General features: G+C 31.5%; 2 protein-coding genes across 6 annotated transcripts; one reads left to right on the top strand and one right to left on the bottom strand.

Annotated features, from left to right (window-relative positions):
- Positions 1-1,240: 1,240 nt before the first annotated feature.
- On the bottom strand, positions 1,241-8,549 carry LOC105178498 (UPF0481 protein At3g47200). 4 transcript variants are annotated; one of them, XM_020699359.2, is made up of 4 exons: positions 8,413-8,549; positions 6,496-6,582; positions 3,920-4,569; positions 1,241-2,145 (listed from the first exon to the last, which is right to left on the bottom strand). In XM_020699359.2, exons 3-4 carry the CDS (start codon positions 4,481-4,483, stop codon positions 1,396-1,398), a joined length of 1,314 nt encoding a protein of 437 aa, XP_020555018.1. In that variant the 5' UTR covers positions 4,484-4,569; positions 6,496-6,582; positions 8,413-8,549; the 3' UTR covers positions 1,241-1,395. The 4 variants fall into 4 exon arrangements, with proteins under 4 accessions (XP_020555018.1, XP_088732167.1, XP_011100286.1 ...); XM_088876041.1 differs by having other exon boundaries at positions 3,920-4,574; XM_011101984.3 differs by lacking the exon at positions 8,413-8,549 and adding an exon at positions 6,761-6,829.
- A 282-nt stretch (positions 8,550-8,831) lies between these two features.
- On the top strand, positions 8,832-15,396 carry LOC105178497 (uncharacterized). Of its 2 annotated transcripts, none has more exons than XM_011101982.3 (6): positions 8,832-9,042; positions 9,846-9,944; positions 10,984-11,396; positions 12,721-12,833; positions 14,538-14,694; positions 15,222-15,396. In XM_011101982.3, the coding sequence occupies exons 1-5, from the start codon at positions 8,878-8,880 to the stop codon at positions 14,648-14,650; spliced, it is 903 nt and encodes a 300-aa protein (XP_011100284.1). In that variant the 5' UTR covers positions 8,832-8,877; the 3' UTR covers positions 14,651-14,694; positions 15,222-15,396. The 2 variants fall into 2 exon arrangements, with proteins under 2 accessions (XP_011100284.1, XP_011100285.1); XM_011101983.3 differs by having other exon boundaries at positions 8,833-9,042; positions 14,541-14,694.
- Positions 15,397-16,848: the final 1,452 nt, after the last annotated feature.

Raw genomic sequence — 16,848 nt, forward strand, 5'->3', positions numbered from 1 at the left:
GCGACCGTTGTTTTGTTAGTTAGGCACTGGAAATTTTGGTCATACAATTACGATTTTGTGACAATTTTAGGTATTTCCATCAGAAACCAAGCAAAATTCCATCAGAGCAATTAAGAATTTTACAAAAATTAGGCTTTTTTGGTCAATTGGACGCCAATTTTGGATGTGGAATCTTACGTGACATTAGGTGTGGACATTTTAGATGAAATTTTTGGACATTTTGTATGTAATCACTAATTTTGTTCATTCTATTGTGCACTAGAGAATGCAAATGGGCTATTAATCTCCCCCCCAAATGTCTAAACCTAATGCCACGTAACCTATCACATCCTAGATTGGTGTCCAATTGAAACAAATGCACCTTTTCCCCTCGAATCCTAATTGCTCTTGCTATTTATTTTGATTTTTGGAAGAACTAGATTTTTTATAAAAAAAAAAAAAAAAGAGTACGTAGAATTAAAATTTCCAATGCACATTATACCTATAGGACGACGATCGCCACTCCCCTTAACATATAGGACTAGATTGCAATTTTTCCAGTAAGATTCAAAAAAGAGAAGCCTCAACATCAATATTATCAAATTTTAAGATACCATGTTCTTGATCTACTAAGCTAACTCTCAAATCGATCATAACTAGGGAACATTTCTGCCTCACACAAGCTAGTAATGAGAGTTCAACATCCAAGCTAAACACTACCTTAGTTCTAATTGTTTGAGGGCATTAGATGCAACTCGTCATTGTTGAAGTATTATAACATTTATAGTTGTGATAAAGGAATTTAGTTGTTTTTATCTTGAATGGAATTCAATCATCATTATCTCTCTCTATTTTTTAGTTTAATGCACAAACTAAGCAATTATGGGGAAAGATTTTGCAGTTTTTGACACAGATCCCCTTATCTCTCCATTTTATTCTTTTTCTCTCAATCTCTCTTTTCTCTCACTGTTTAGTCATAGCTCTCTTGTCTCGCGCTGTCGCCACCTTGCATCTCCGCCACCTCACCCTTTATTGTTGTTTATCTCTTCTTTCATTTTCTTTATCCATTTAAAAAAAATCTGGGTCTATCGAGGCAAACCCGGCCCCACGGGATGGGGCAGGGTGGGAGAGGGCTGGACATAAGAAAATCTAGGACGGGGTGGTCTTGGGTCTATCTCGTCCGGTCAAACCCGCGTCGTACCTACTCCATTATCATCCTTAAATGATACCCATAGTAAATAAAATAGCATTTCCCATCATATAAGGTTAATATTTTGAAATCAAATAATAAAAATATTTTTATTTTCAGACAACAACATGGAATTATAAAGTCAGAAATGAATCTGAATTCAAACAGGCACATCATACCAAAGCAAGTAGCATTTAGACAAACGTAAGAGAGGGTATATATCATAATTACGACCCTTTCGGCTTGTACGACAGGATAGAAAACAACGTTTGAGTTACGGTGAAAATGAAGAGAAGAATGTTGTTGAGCACATCCCACCTCGCGTCATAGTAGTTCTGCACTAAGTACGCTCTCTGCGGACGCCAACCGGACCGGCAGTATCGATTAACCTTCTCTATAAGTGGCTCAAAATAGAAGTCTTTCTGACTGACAGTCGTTGACAAATCATTGAACAATGAAACCAGGCTCTTGATGTCATTTAGCCTGGACACCAAAATCTTGGAGTCTAAAAGCAGCTCGACATCCTTCTCTTTATTGATGAGGGTGTCCATTAGGACAACGTAAGACGTGAAGATTCGGGACTTGCAAGACGACATCTCAAAGATCAGGAAATTCCAGAACATTGCCTCTGTGGATTCTTGAATCACAAGTGGAGGAATTGTCAATACCCCGTTTTTGAATTCGACCTTCGTCAGGTTCTTACGGTCGCCAGGCTGGAACTGGATCCCGTACATTTCTAGCTCTGATGCACTTCTAGCCTCGGTCAGGGAGCTGTCATGGCTCACTTGGATCGAACGAGAATCTTGTTGGAGTGAAGAATCTTGGTTCTCATGGAATAAGGATTTCAAAGCAAGGTCCAACAGATGCCTGGGATTATCAATTGTGGTGTCTTTTAACTCCACGCCGAAAAAATCGAGAGCTAAACTGATTAATTTCTGTTTATTGCTTTTCGTGTTGCCTTGTGGTGGAGGCGGTTCCTGATGAGAATGCAACCAAGATTTGAGATTAGGTAGACAGAAAATTTTTGTCACAATAGGTGTGGCGAAATTAAATCAATCACAGAATAAGTATGGTACACTTGTTATATGATTGATCATTTTTTCTATACCGTACACTAATCACACGGCCAAGTATATCGAGTTTGTTATATAATTAATTCAAATTTAGCTGAATCAAGTCCGAACTAGAATTTAGACATAATTCCCTCCAAATTAAATATGTGACCTTAATTATTAGTTTTATTTTATTTTTTTACGTTCTATTATAAGGCTCTATTTTTCAAAAAGGTTATCTTTTCCCTAGAAAGTGCAATATGAAGTAGGGGCTATTTACAAGACCTGGTAATGGTAGATTGACTCTTCAATATACCCTTCTCTATGATTAGACGCTGAATAAGATTTGATAATTTATTCTTCACTATGAGTATCATATTATAACTCAGCCTTATCTATATTTTTGCTAATAGCGTAAATAGTTAAAGAAAAAAAAAATCTATGGGTCGACATCTTATTCAATTGGGCCCTAAAAGATCCCCAGAGGGGATTGTTGTGCTTGACTCCATATGAAATATATTAATAAGTGGGACAATGACACTTTTTGTTCATAACTTAGGTTTTTTTTTTCTTTTTTAATTTCATTGATTATGAAATTATCATTTTGGTTATGTAATTTTTTAAAAAAATAACACTTTTGTCCAATAATATATTTTTGTTAGATATTTAATGGAAAAAGCCACATGGTCGTTAAGTGTATAGGACCAAAAATACTATTTTTTTAAAGTTATAAGACCAAGAAAGTTATTTTTTAAAAGTTATTGAACCAAAAATGAAAATCTTGTAATATATTGGACCAAAAATATAAAAGCTCTAACAATCACCTGGTTAAAATATATAACGAAAATGTGACATGTGATCAAAAGTGCTATTTTTCAAAAGTTACTAAACCAAAAAGAAAAATCTCGTAATTAATAGAATAAGAAATAAAAAGACCTTAAATTACTGCAGAAAAATGACATTTTCCCTTAATAAGCAAATAATCCTCCTGATTAAAGAAAAGGATAATGTCATGACCCACGAACTTTTAGAAAGAAAACTAATTAATTACATATGGGACCTTGACCCCCCTCCAAATCAATTAGGTCCGACAGAACCACAAGACTTGATTTAAAAATTTTAAAATATTACTTAAAAATATATTTTTTTAATAAATAACACAATTATATAATTATAAATATGTTACAATAGTATTAATTACTAAAACATAAATACATCTTTTTTTAAAAAATTATATGTACATATCTTATTGCTCTAAGACTTTCCAGAAATATATTTTAGTTATATATACACCAAAGTTACAAACTACGCCTGGTCCAGATTTAAAACATTAAACCTAAGACTTGCTACAAAACTCAATTGTAGCATGAAAACCCACTCCAAATAAGGTGGGTTCAGGACCAATTGCCATACCTATTCTGAAATTATATTTTCCTTGTTGGAATTAGGTTTTTAATCGAATCAAATCAATCAATAGCAAGTGCAGCTGCACACCAATTATATAATAAGTGTATTATAAAATTTGACCGAATCGGATCCCAACTAGAATTTCCGACTTAACAAGAATGTAGCCTTCATAACTTAATTTCTTTTCTGAACTCTCACCTAAAACACCGATGTGATTAAAATGGGAGTCTTCCTCATGGGACACACAGAATATTAGCGAGAAAAGCAAACAAAGTTGTTCAAATATCCTTACCTGGTTAGTCCATGTCAAATCTGAAAGAGTTTCAAGAACGAAGAAAGGTATCTGGTTCTCAATTTTGAGGAGATCTTGCTGCAAAGTATGGACAGACACTTTCTCTGATCTTCCCACGAGACTGTCATTGGAGTCTTTAGACTCTTGGCTCAACAGCAGGTCCATGATGAAGCAGCCATCGAGCAGCATAATCTGCACTAACTTGTCCCTCGCCAGCTGTTCATCGATATCTCTGTAGCATTGGCGAATATGTGGTTCCAGGCTGCTCATCACTTCCGCAAGCTTATATTTATCGACACCAGCATCTTTGAGTCGATCCACGAAGTTTTTCAGGTACCATTTCTTGAATTCCTGGGCTGGACTCTTGTCGTCGTGGTGCAAAGGGCCTATGGAGATCGATATCGGCTCGAAGACTTTGGCGTGCCCTTGGCGAAGCTCTTTGGAAACTTTGTATATGTAGGGCGATGTGGTGGGAACATGCAGAGTTTCCACTTCTGATTCCATGAAGTTGATCAGCTTTTCCTTCACGTTTTCCTTCGCCTCCGAAGTTCCTCCTCCTTCCATTTTCTTGTACTTGCTATTTCTCAACGCTTCACTAAGTGTTTAGTACGTAGTTTCAGCTTACCCGGAGAGCAAATGGTTCCGTAACCCTACGCTAGCACAGTACATAAATATGATTTTTTGTTATGATTAAAACGTTCAAAATCGTATTAAATACTAATTAATTATGGTTAAACAATGGCTTATTAGTTATTGTTTTTAGAAGCAAGAATGGCCAAGATATTGTTCATAGTTAAATATCATAGCAAAATACTTTGGTCATAACTAAAATCAAGAGAAATATTAATTAATTATAGTCCAAACTTAAATATTTGCGTTTATTTTTTATGTTATGGTAATTTATAATATAAGAAAGAAACTATTATTATTTTTGTGCAGCACCATGTGATGAGCATTCGACAGACAAAAATCGGATGTTGATACAGAAAATATCTATTTATGATGGAGCTTATGGTTGTAGGGAAAATTATTCTTTTTCCTTCTTTAACTTTATTTTTTATTAGTTTAGTTTTATAAATATATCTTTCATTTATTTAGTCACGAAAGTTATAAAAATGATGATAAATAATCCTCCGATTGCCGGAATTTTAGCTTTTTGCAGGAAAGATACATGGCAGTCGAGTTGGACGATTTTTGAGGTGTTCTTAAACTTATGTGGCTTTGCAGATGAGTTGAAAGATATGTTGGACTTGTTTTGTGGGAAGGAAAATTTAACAAATTTAAAATTATATTATGTATAATTATAACTTAAAAAAATAGCCCCTCAAACCCCCCCCCCCCCCTATCCAGTATCGCCGCCACCGCCAACTCTCCCACAGCAAGAAAATAGTTTAATAGCAACAAAACAAATTAGCTTCGAGTTATTAGTAAGTATAATTTTCTTTGCTAGTCTATATTATTTAATACAAAAATTCATTTGCTAATGAATTTAACGAAGAAAATTTACTTGCTAACAAATGTAGTAACAAACCGTTTCAAGTATATATAAAATAATATAGATTGGCAACGGATATTTTTTCACTTTCTAATTAACTCGATACTTATTTTACCATCAAATTTTTTCATAGCTATTTGTAGCATCCTCGTGGCAACGATCGCCCCAAAAGGAGGGCGACATAGTCTCCTAGGGGTGAGGAGGGTGCGGTGCTGTCGCCTCCTCTATGCCGATGGCTGAGGGGCACCGCCTTCTTCACCCAATTTTAAAAAAAATGAAAAAAATAATTATATTCTAATTGAAAATTAATTTTTTTAAACTGAAAGTTAAAAAATATTTAAAAAATTTAAGAAAAGTTATTTACTTCTTTAAAATATATAAAATAATATTAAAAAGTATTTATCATTATTATTATAATAAATAATATGATTTATTAAAATATATTTGTCAATACATGTACCATAACACATGGACTTACAGGTGGATAAATTGTCGGACAAATCAGCAGCTGTCATCCATGCATGCAATTTTTGGCTCAAATTCAAAATGGTGCAAAAAAATTCAATACAAAATCTTAAATCAAACTTAATTTCATTCTTTTTCAAACTTACAAGACTAATTAAATAATTAATGACATACGTACAGGAGTAAAAATAATAAAGGGCAAAATTTCAGAACGAGAAAATAATTTTCCCTATGGTTTTATCATAAAAATATGTCTTACTAATGAAAAGGGCTCATATGCCCGACTACAAGAAATATGACCTTTAATTATAACAAACTGTCACGGTAAAAACTGAAAACTTATGTGAATAATAATTAATCACACCTACTCAATAATCATTATTGGCCATTAATCAACAAATGAGGCTACAATATTTATTATATTTAAAAGTCGTGACAAATATTTTAGTGATAACTAAATCACAATAAAATTGTTGTGAATAAGGTAAGTTCTCTCACATTCATTTTACTATAATTTATTGACATATATACTTATTACAATGTAAGAACTTATCCATCTTTCTGCAATGTATGGACTGATAATACAAACTTGTCAGAATTCGAACCCGATGCATACCTACTTACGCGGCCGTAACCAATCACGTAGTTCAACTAAATTTGAGATCGGGGTCGAGTGTGGCTACGTCTGGTACTGACAGCATTGCTGTCAAAAGAGACACAGAAGGAAACTGACATGTTACTCACAAAATCTTCAATAAGTTGAAGTAGATTAGATTCTTACAAGTGATAGTAAACTTTAATGATGCCTTGCTAAAATGGAAAGGTATAGAGACATGAATGTAATGCAACATTGCCCAAAAGAGAAATGTCTTGAAGAATACCTTAATGATGAGAGTGCAACAGTTGATATATACATCAACTATATTCTTGGAGCTGTCTGGCCATTATTATATATATAGAGAGACATGCGAATGCAAGGAATAAAATGGGTTGGAACCCCAATTGAAAAAAAGAAAAATAAAGATATTCCGTAAATCCGAGTGTGAGTGATGCTTAAGCAAAGTAGGATTCCGTAAACCGAGTGTTCTTTATTGTGATGAATAGTATTGACAAGTGAAATACAATTTTGGTGTACTAACTATATATACGATTAGTCGTGTTCGATTTGAAAGGTGAAATTGAGGATTTTAACTAAAAATAATGGTGAATTTAGCCCAAATTTCGCCAGAAATGCTGAATTAGTAAAAAATTATCATGTGTCTTGCATACAATCTAATTACTTTGTGATTTTTTAAAGTTTTCGACTGCTAATTTTGCGGACGATACACGTGGAAAGCAAGGAAAAAGGGAAAATTGCATAATATACCCTCTTGTAAAATCACTGGAAATTTTTTTTTGAAAAATATAGAAAGTTTCTTGACTATATTATTAAATAGGGTTTTTAGCTAAGGGGCTTTTACGCAACTTTACCAAGGGAAATAATATGATTTTTTAGGACAAAGTATTATTTTAGTCTGCTAAGTATGACTAATTTTAATTTTAGTTCGATAACTATGTCTATTTTTGTTTAGGTTCAGTAACTTATGAAATTGTTTACTTTTAGTCATCTGACAAATTTTCGAACAATTTTACCCCTATACAACTTTTGAAAGACAGTTTTAGTTTATATGCACTCATAGGGGTAAAATTGTCCGAAAATCTGCCAGATGACTAAAAGTAAGCAATTTCGTAAGTTACTGGACCTAAACAAAAATAGACATAGTTATCGGAATAAAATTAAAATTAGGAATACTTAACAGACTAAAATAATACTTTTCCCTAATTTTTATACTGTAACTTTATGAAGGTGGCACATTTAGTGAATATGTAATTAGAACATGCCGAAAAACTAAAACTCTGCAAATTAAAGGGGCACATGGCAAGCTATTTTTTCCTTAACGCATAGTTCTCAATAATCAATCGTAAATCCAAAATTGGAGACGTTAAAAAATGTCATTTCCTATAGCTATAAGATCAAAAATGATTTTTTTTCATAAAACTTAATTATTTTTTAATATATAAATGTCATTATAGAAGACATTAACTAAAAAAAATAGAAAAAAAATATCTTGACCGGGTCTTTTTAAATACTATAGACTATATAAATAGTAGGAAAAATATTCTTAATTCATAGCCATTTTAGTGTTTAGCTATATATAGTTATAGTTAAGTATCTAAATTATTCATTACTTTTAGAAAGTTGCATATTCCTATTTAATATTTTAAATTTCATCTCTTTTTCTAACTTTTGTTTTTTCTCTTGACGTGCTAATTTATGGGTTGACTCAACTGTAGATGGAAATAAATTTTCAATCAACTATACTAATTGATGATTTTGCTCTTATTATGGCGATGTTTTTCGACAAAAAATTTGATAAAAAATAGTTATTGTGCTAACTTATAAATTTTGCAAAGCGAAATAATAAATTGATAAAAAAAATTAAATAATAAAATATAAAATATGGCATAATTTATACAATAAAATATAACATACCCATTTAAGAGAGTTACGAAGGAGGGTTCGAGCTCATATTGGTCATGGGTATATGCACTTTCTTCTCCAGTTTAAAGCTACAGAGCTTCGCCACAGAATATCCGTCCTCGTAATTAATCATCATATGATCACTTAATTAATACTTCATTTTCATCTTCTCTCTCTCTATATATATATATATATACACTTAACATTAATCTTTTCCGCTTTTTGTGAATCACGTTGTCTACATTCTCTACATGTTTCATGCATTTGATTTTCGGACAGAACATATTGATCATGTTTCTCACTCAACCTGCAGATTCGATCAATTTCCTCAGTTGTAAGAAAGGTACTTGATTCATGCATGAATTCCCTTTACTCCACACATGAAAACGTGTAACAAGCCAACAGTCACCCTTATATAATTAAGACGACCACTGGGGAAAAAATAAAATAAATAACTCATATTCGAAGTAAACAAACATGCAGCCCGCTGCAAATGCAGTTGGCGTGGAAGATGATATCTTGTACTTGGACAAGCAGAAATTCATAAGCTTGGCGAATAAGACGTTGTCTCTGTCCGACAACGATGAGGCAGACTTGAAAGATCTTCTTAAGCTTGTTAGTGTTATCTTCGAACCTAATAAGGTATGACGATTTCTTCTCTACTACGTTGTTTTTAGGATTAGCTATTCGTCTGTTAGTAGTCATGGTTCAAAGTATCTGTCGATATATGCATCACGATTGAATCCTTTAACGATATGAGATGATCAGGAGATGCATATTACTCTCCGAGTTTATATACAAAAATAATCGCGAAAGGTGTGATTTGAGATTTTTTTTTGTTCCAAAACCACAATGGATACGACTTTTTGGAGTTAAAAATGCGTGATTATGATCATTATGAGATTAAAAGCAAACCAAAAATGAACTTATCCCCCTTATAACAATCACATCAATATTAAAATTGATAGTATGTAATAATAATGAATTATCTCCAAGTGTAGATAAAATCACACATCTTGCGTTATTTTATGTAGAATCCCTTTATTATATAGTATTTTCGAACAATGTATGATGCATTTTATTTAAGGATAAATTACATTGACACTCCTTGACACTAGCTCTAAATACACAAACAATTCCTACTTTTTGTAAAATTATAGGTACAGTCCCTCAAGATGTCACTGTAACGTACCTTAAGGGGTGTTTATATAAATTTTTGGCAAAAGGTGTACTGGTAACTACAACTGTATACAACACCCCCGGTCTAATTATAATTTGACAAAAATAAAAAGTATTTGTGTATTTAAATAAAATTTCAACGGGTGTCAATATAATTTAACCCGTTACTCGTGTCACCCAGAGTCTAATAAAGAAGTTGATATTTACAAAAACATGAAGTTGTTTATTTTGTGAAGTAAAAACGTGGAACTAATGGCTGAAAGCAGGAGGAAGCAAAGCTGGAAAGGACGACGCAGAGGACTGATTCTGCAAGTCGCGCTCGGGGGGCAATATTGCAACGTTATGCAAGTATCATAGGCCAAGAGGTATGTAAGAACTTAAAACTCTCCAACGTTAAATGTCTCGATCACTAAAAATCTTTCTTACATTTGCTTGCAAAATATGATCATTTTTTAACAGGATATAAATTATAGAAACCACTCATATCTTGTGTAATGATATTGATGTTTTTGAAAAATATATGCATAATTTTTCAAAAAAATAGGGGTGAGTTGCGTAGATGATGTTGACGTTTCTGATGGGTTTGGATATGATTATCCAAAGAATAGAGGTAGTTTGCGATAAATTGACCACATGTTAGCGGGCATAAATGTATTTATTTCTTGTTTAATTGGCCATAGCAATCTCTCACCACCTAATTCAATTTTTTGTTGCAACCCGATTCTATATTCTACTCAATTTTACATACATAAGCCACGTGTATAAGGATGTCGTCATGTATTTTATTTTAAATTTTTTTTATACACATGACGTATATATATTAAATAGAATAAAGATGAAAAAAACTTTATAACAGAAAATCTGATCCTCCACCAATACTCAATTTTTTTTTTATCTTTTTCAAGAACTGAGCTAGTTTCTTAAGGAACTAACAAATTTTCTTATAAGGATGATCTGATGTGTATATATTAAATGAAGGGAATTAATTGCATTTTTAATAATTTAGGCTATATATGTAAACTTATATATATATATATATATATATGAGATTAAAAATAGTCCAACAACTTTAAAAGCTCTCATTTTCAATTCTCCAACTTTTATTATCAAATTAGAGGAGAAAACTTTTATTACAACGTGAAAAGGATAAAAAATGTCAACAAATGACTAACTTTATTAAGAAAAAGACTAAATATGAAATATTCAGAACTAAAATCGTCAAAAAAAGACTAAATACATAAATAAAATAAATTACAAGGCCAAAATTACTAAAAATCTAAAGTTAGAGAACCAAATTAAAATGTAATTTTACCTTTTAACTTTTTGTGGTTAATATAGAAAAATACTCCATACAATATACTTGTTTGAGGTGTAATATTACATTTATGATGTGAAATGTGATAGATAGCAATTCAAGATGGGAAAAGTGACAGTGACAAGACGTTGAAAATACTAGACGCGCATCCAGAAATACCCTTGAAAACTAAGGCGATACTAGCCTTAGTTGCTTTTGGGACCATGTATGGCAAAGCGCGGCTTGCTGCCCTCTCTCGCAGCACAAATCAACTTGCGAGGTCGATTGCGCAGTTGAAACAACAGCCGGACGTACAAGGTGATGATCTTAAGAAATGGTTTGAGGCGCTCAGCAGAGTTATCAAGCTGACACTCGACATTGCTGGCCGGCTCATGGATTTGAAGGAGACACAGTCTCTCTCCGTAAACGACAGGTTGCTTTTATCCACAACGGTGTATAGAATCGTCAATATTGTTGTTATTTGTTGGTCACAAGTAATGACAATTTTGGTCAAGCATATCAGGTATGATCGCTTTCTTTGATCAATCCTATATATTTTATTGTCCGGTTAAATATATTTTTGGTCCCGTAATTTAGATTATTTGTGATTTTCATCGTTTAACTTTCTAGGTCAGCATTTTGATTTTATATCTTTTTAATTTTCACCATGATTGTAATCATTTTTCTTTTTTCACCTGAGTTCACCCTTCTTGCCGGTGGAGGTGAACTTTAGATGAAAAAGAGGACCAAAATCGTAAAGTTAAAAAAATGTAGGATCAAAATGCTACTTAAAAAGTTAAAGGATAAAACCGTCCAATAGCCTAAGTTTCGGGATAAAAAAAGTATTTAATCCTTTTATTGCATGTATTTACTTGATGGTTTGAATCCAATTTTTTTCATGTACCTTTTGCATTTTAGCATTTTATAGGACTTGTAACTTTTTAATTTTTTGATATATTTGTCCTTCAATTGTCATAATTGCAAATATTGTCAGAAAAAAGCATGTGCATAAGCGGACGTATCTTTTTTTAAGAAAATATGGGGCTTTTATTCCCATTGGTCAACTTAATGGACTAGAATAGCAAAATACTGAAAATTACAGCACCAAATTGTTACCCTAGAATGATAATGATTAAAATGCGAAACTGCAAAAAGTATTGGACAAGAATTGCATTTGAATCTTTACTTGATCATATAGAAAAAGATAAATTACATATGCTTTTTACAATATTATAAGTCAACTTTTAGAGGGTCTCAATGTAATTTACCTTAGGATGTGTATCTGTAAGTTCTTGTCCGTGAGGGTTTCTCGAGCATATTACAATTGCAATTCAAGAAGTATATATACTCGTTATTTTTCAATATATAAGGGTTATTTGTATAATTAGATCTAACTATAAGGATGCTTTTGTAATTTATCCTCTAAAAAAAATACAATGTAAATTTACTTTTGACGGGCAAGGATGGATAAAGAAAAGAGATTATTACATCTACACCCCTGATCTATGATTCTTTTATACAACGGCACATTGCTTTTGAAAACCTGCACATAAACGCATCAGACACACCAACATTATTTAACCAAACCATTTTTGTTTTTTTAAAAATTATACATACACCTTAAGAATCGTTAACATTATACAAACAACTCCTGCTTTTTGGCTGTTAAGAATAATTTCTATAATTATGCAAAAAATATAAATAATTTTGATAAATAAATCATAAATCAGGAAACGTAAATATAATTATTCTTTAAAAAATGTACGTGTTTGTTTTAAAGTAATTGTGTATCATTAGTGATTTAAAAGGTTGTACTAATTAAGACAGGAGCTTGTCTTTTGTTTCAGGAACGACATGTACTCATTTTTATGCCTCCTTGAAAGTTGGGAAAGGGAGCTAAGTAATAAACGTCATGAGATTGAAAGGAAATCATCCCGAAAAGATTTGTTAACTCAAGAAGGTACGAAGTGTTAATGATTTAATTTCTTGTTTATTAGTCAATATATTATAAGAAAATGACTCAATAGTAACAGAAATAAATTAGTATCGAGTTGATTAATAAGTAAATTTCTCGTTGCTAATTTATATTATTTAATACAAAAAAATTACTTTCTAATGAATTTAGGAACGATAATTTACTTGCAACGAATTGTTTAAAATATACATTAAAGAGTGTAGATTAGTAGCGAAAATATTACTTACTAATAACCTAAAAGCTGATTTCAGTATCAAATTTCGTTAGCCACTGACTCATTTTCTTGTAGTGATATTCTGATTGATGTACGTAGAGAGTATATTCAAGAGCTTTCTGGAAACAACTTTTACTTAAGTCAAGCTAAAAGAGACTAACGGATAATTTTGTCCTCCATAATCTTTAATAACCCTCGTCAAATTTAGTTTTGCCTTTCCATTAATTTTTAATCAGTAATTACATAATAAACACATATATGAAGTGTGCATATTCATTATATTGCTTGAAATATTTTCTAATTTGAATAGTACGTTCTAATAATTTGTTTTTAATACATGCATATATCAACTTGTGATATATTTGTGTATGCACGCTTGTAACGTTCATTTTTTACTTTGTAAACAAACTTTTACTTAAGTACATATACATGTAATTTCTAAACATACGAGAAAAAAGACAGGCAACTTTTATGTGGTATTGTAAATGAGCAAATTATCCCACTGTGAAAAAAACAATAACAATTTATTTTTCAGTGTTTTTTTAAAATGCAGTAATTTATTTTTCTGTGTTTTCTAAAAAATGAAATAATTTACCTCACTATTTAAGGAGGTAAGGTAAAATGCTTCATTTTAAAAACCACAGGAAAGTAAACTGCTATTTTTCATATGGGGTAATTTTTCATATGGGGTAAATTGCATTAAACCCTACAAATATATATATTAATTATATAGACATGCTAATTAGGCACATATATAGACATATATTTATATACATACATGGGGATGTATACGACACGATATATTTATGTATTATCCCTCTATTATAATTGTATTTGAAAGTGCCGTGCAAACACATATATATAAGTTAATATATATAGATTAAATTAAAAGAAGATATATTTATTTATGTGTTTTATTCACATATATATATTTCATAACACACTTACCTATATGATGTGTATATGAATGTATATAATACATATCCGGGTGCATTCATAATTTATATCTTCCTCATTTTTCACACATAAATATGCACATATCTTCATAAATTTATAAATATATATTGCATTTAAGTGCATAATACATACACACACAAATAAAAGCATATAGCTGTGTAGTATATCCTAATATGTGTGTGAATGTAGACTTCCTAAGATTTGACATTTAATATTTAATTTGTGATTGTATAGTCACTTGTGATTGAATTTATTCGACTAATTAAATCCTTCTTTCAATTTCTTATAGAAAATTTAAAAGCAAAATCGCCAAAATACAATATATATGTATAATAATTCTAAACTGATTTGTACATAAAATAAAACGGTTTAGGGAGATCAATTGTTTCATTTTAGAAAATCCTTATTTTTTTTATAGGAAAGTAATTTCCTCATTTATAATATTATATGGGGTTGCTTCCATTTTGTTCCAAGAAACAAATTATGTTAACGACGTAAGTGTCATTTCTTTGTCTCAGCAGTTTTACCTGAACAGTCCAGTCAGCTCATAAAACCGTCGAGCAGTACTAGTTGTTGGATGAAGCTGTGCCAATTGCTAACTCTCACATCTGTAAAATCAAACAATAAGTAACGATAAAATTCACCCCTTGTCTGATCATCGTCGTTCTGCCGAAGGTATGTTTGTCTGCACCTCAAAAGATTATCAACATTCGTGAATTAGGACTTACATAAAATCCTATAGATATTGTACTGCCGCAATTTGAGTAGAATTTGTTGAATTATATTATTATGGAGTTTGATATTGCAAATGAACAAATTACCACCCTATAAATTTTTCTAGCAATTTATCCCATGTAGTTTTTAAAATGCACCAATTTACTGCACTTCAAAAAATACATTGGATAAGTTGCTGAAGAAAAAAATTATATAATTTGTTCGTTTACAATATCAAAGGACGGTAAATTACATTAAACCCCTTGTATTTTTTAAAATAAAGCAATTTACATCCCTATTTAAGGAGGTAAATTGCTCTATTGTGAAAAATATAGGGAGGTAAATTTCTATTTTTTTTTCATAAGAGAATAATTTACTCGTTTGCAATATCACAAGGGGATTGTTTCCGTTGTTTCCCTTTCAATTTTCAACTTAAACTACCTGTAAATCAAAGTATGTTTGTATAAGTGGTTCTTGCACTTTGGCAGGTGCTTTACGAGGAGATGAAAAGCAATATTGGAGACAAAAGTCACGATGATAAACCAATTGTGAGATGATATTAAAATCTACTTATATTCTGTATTCTTTTAGCTTGATATACTGGAAATTGATGGATATACAATTTATTTTATATTATTTTGCAATAAAAATTAATTATTTTCAGCTTATGAGACACTACAAGAAAATAGGGTATCAGAAATGGAATTAAATCCATCGCTGATTCATTTGAGAGACGGAAATTATAGTTTTAGAGACGAAAATTTCCGTCTCTAATACCCAGTTTTCTTGTAGTGAGAAGTCATGGTACCAACAACAATTTCATTTATGTTGCTTTACATCAATCTCTATGTATCATGATCCTGTTTAGTCCAGCTTACAAAGCAAATAATGAATTATGTAAAATGCAGAAAAATTCAATTTTGTAATGGAATTGCAATGAATTGATGGCCCTGTCGGAATCACAAATTTTTGAGGAAAACAAAATTGGGTTTTTAGATTTCGGAGCACCAAGTGAGAGTTTTGCGGACTCCTACCTATATATTAAAGGCAAAAACAAAATTACAAGGAGTGCAGGTAATGTTCAATATGAAAAGTAAATCAGGAATACTACTCCCTCACACGTACAACAATAGAAAAAAAATAAATATAATCTGAATTCGTCGTTTTTGTCTTCATCATCTTTATTAGTTTGGTAATTCTTGAAACTATCTTCATCCTTGTATTTCTCATAATAATCAGATGCCACCTCTCGTGGTCGGGATGTCTCAGATCCCTTGTACATCACACAAGAAAAAGATTAATAAAAAGTTGGATATAATTATTTAGATCGTGTGGTGTCTGTGTATTGTCAATCACAATCACTTCCTAATTGATGACGGAAGGGAGGACAAAAAGGATTGAAAGAGAAGCGAGAAATTCACCAAACACTCTAAAGTCATGACCATCAAAATGGCTCCTGCAGAAATCTCTTCCAACGATAGAAAGAGCAAAAAGCCAAGAAGACCAACATGTACCGAATGACAAGTGTCGGCCTACATCAATTCATAAGAAAATTCCTTTTTTGTATTTTCAAAGTTTGAAAATATTCCCTACTATCATCATAACTTGAATTTTCGTTTGGTCTCGTACTTTGAAAAGTCTGCTCCGTTAATCATTAAAATATCTAGATGAAATATAAATACCTATTTTTTAAAATTGTCTGTGGGTCAAATCGCTGAAATTACGCATTTTTTTAAAGTTACAAGAGCAGAACTAAAAAAGATAAATTTAAAAAATTAAAATTACTAGCAGACAAATTTAACGGACTAAATAAATATTTTTTTCAAAGGAAAATAAAGTTAATTACTACTGCACTCTCGTATTTCCCACTAGTTTTTTTTGTTTCTTTTGTTTTTTTCCTTTTTCCCTTCTGTCCTTCTAACCTAGATTTGGTGCCAATGATACTTGAGCAAAATATCGACAATGTAGTCAAGCAAAAACGAGTTCTGTAGCTACTGGTAAAAATTGATGTGAAACAATGCAAATGATAGCTGAAAAACCAACTGAAAAGTGAAGAAGATAGGAAATGCGATTCCTCTAGACTAGGTAAATAAAAGGCTTAAAGGCAATTTTCGT

The sequence above is a fragment of the Sesamum indicum genome, linkage group LG12, assembly GCF_026168435.1.
Source record: "Sesamum indicum cultivar Baizhima isolate 11 linkage group LG12, ASM2616843v1, whole genome shotgun sequence".
Classification (NCBI taxonomy): Eukaryota; Viridiplantae; Streptophyta; class Magnoliopsida; order Lamiales; family Pedaliaceae; genus Sesamum; species Sesamum indicum.

Bases quoted from the DNA above. Each gene is read 5' to 3' on its own strand.
- LOC105178498 (XM_020699359.2), bottom strand. From the start codon at position 4,483: ATGGAAGGAGGAGGAACTTCGGAGGCGAAGGAAAACGTGAAGGAAAAG. The intron at 2,146-3,919 runs GTAAGGATATTT...CATTCTCATCAG, and splicing joins ATTTGACATGGACTAACCAG to GAACCGCCTCCACCACAAGG.
- LOC105178497 (XM_011101982.3), top strand. From the start codon at position 8,878: ATGCAGCCCGCTGCAAATGCAGTTGGCGTGGAAGATGATATCTTGTAC. The intron at 9,043-9,845 runs GTATGACGATTT...GGCTGAAAGCAG, and splicing joins TTATCTTCGAACCTAATAAG to GAGGAAGCAAAGCTGGAAAG. The intron at 9,945-10,983 runs GTATGTAAGAAC...GAAATGTGATAG, and splicing joins CAAGTATCATAGGCCAAGAG to ATAGCAATTCAAGATGGGAA.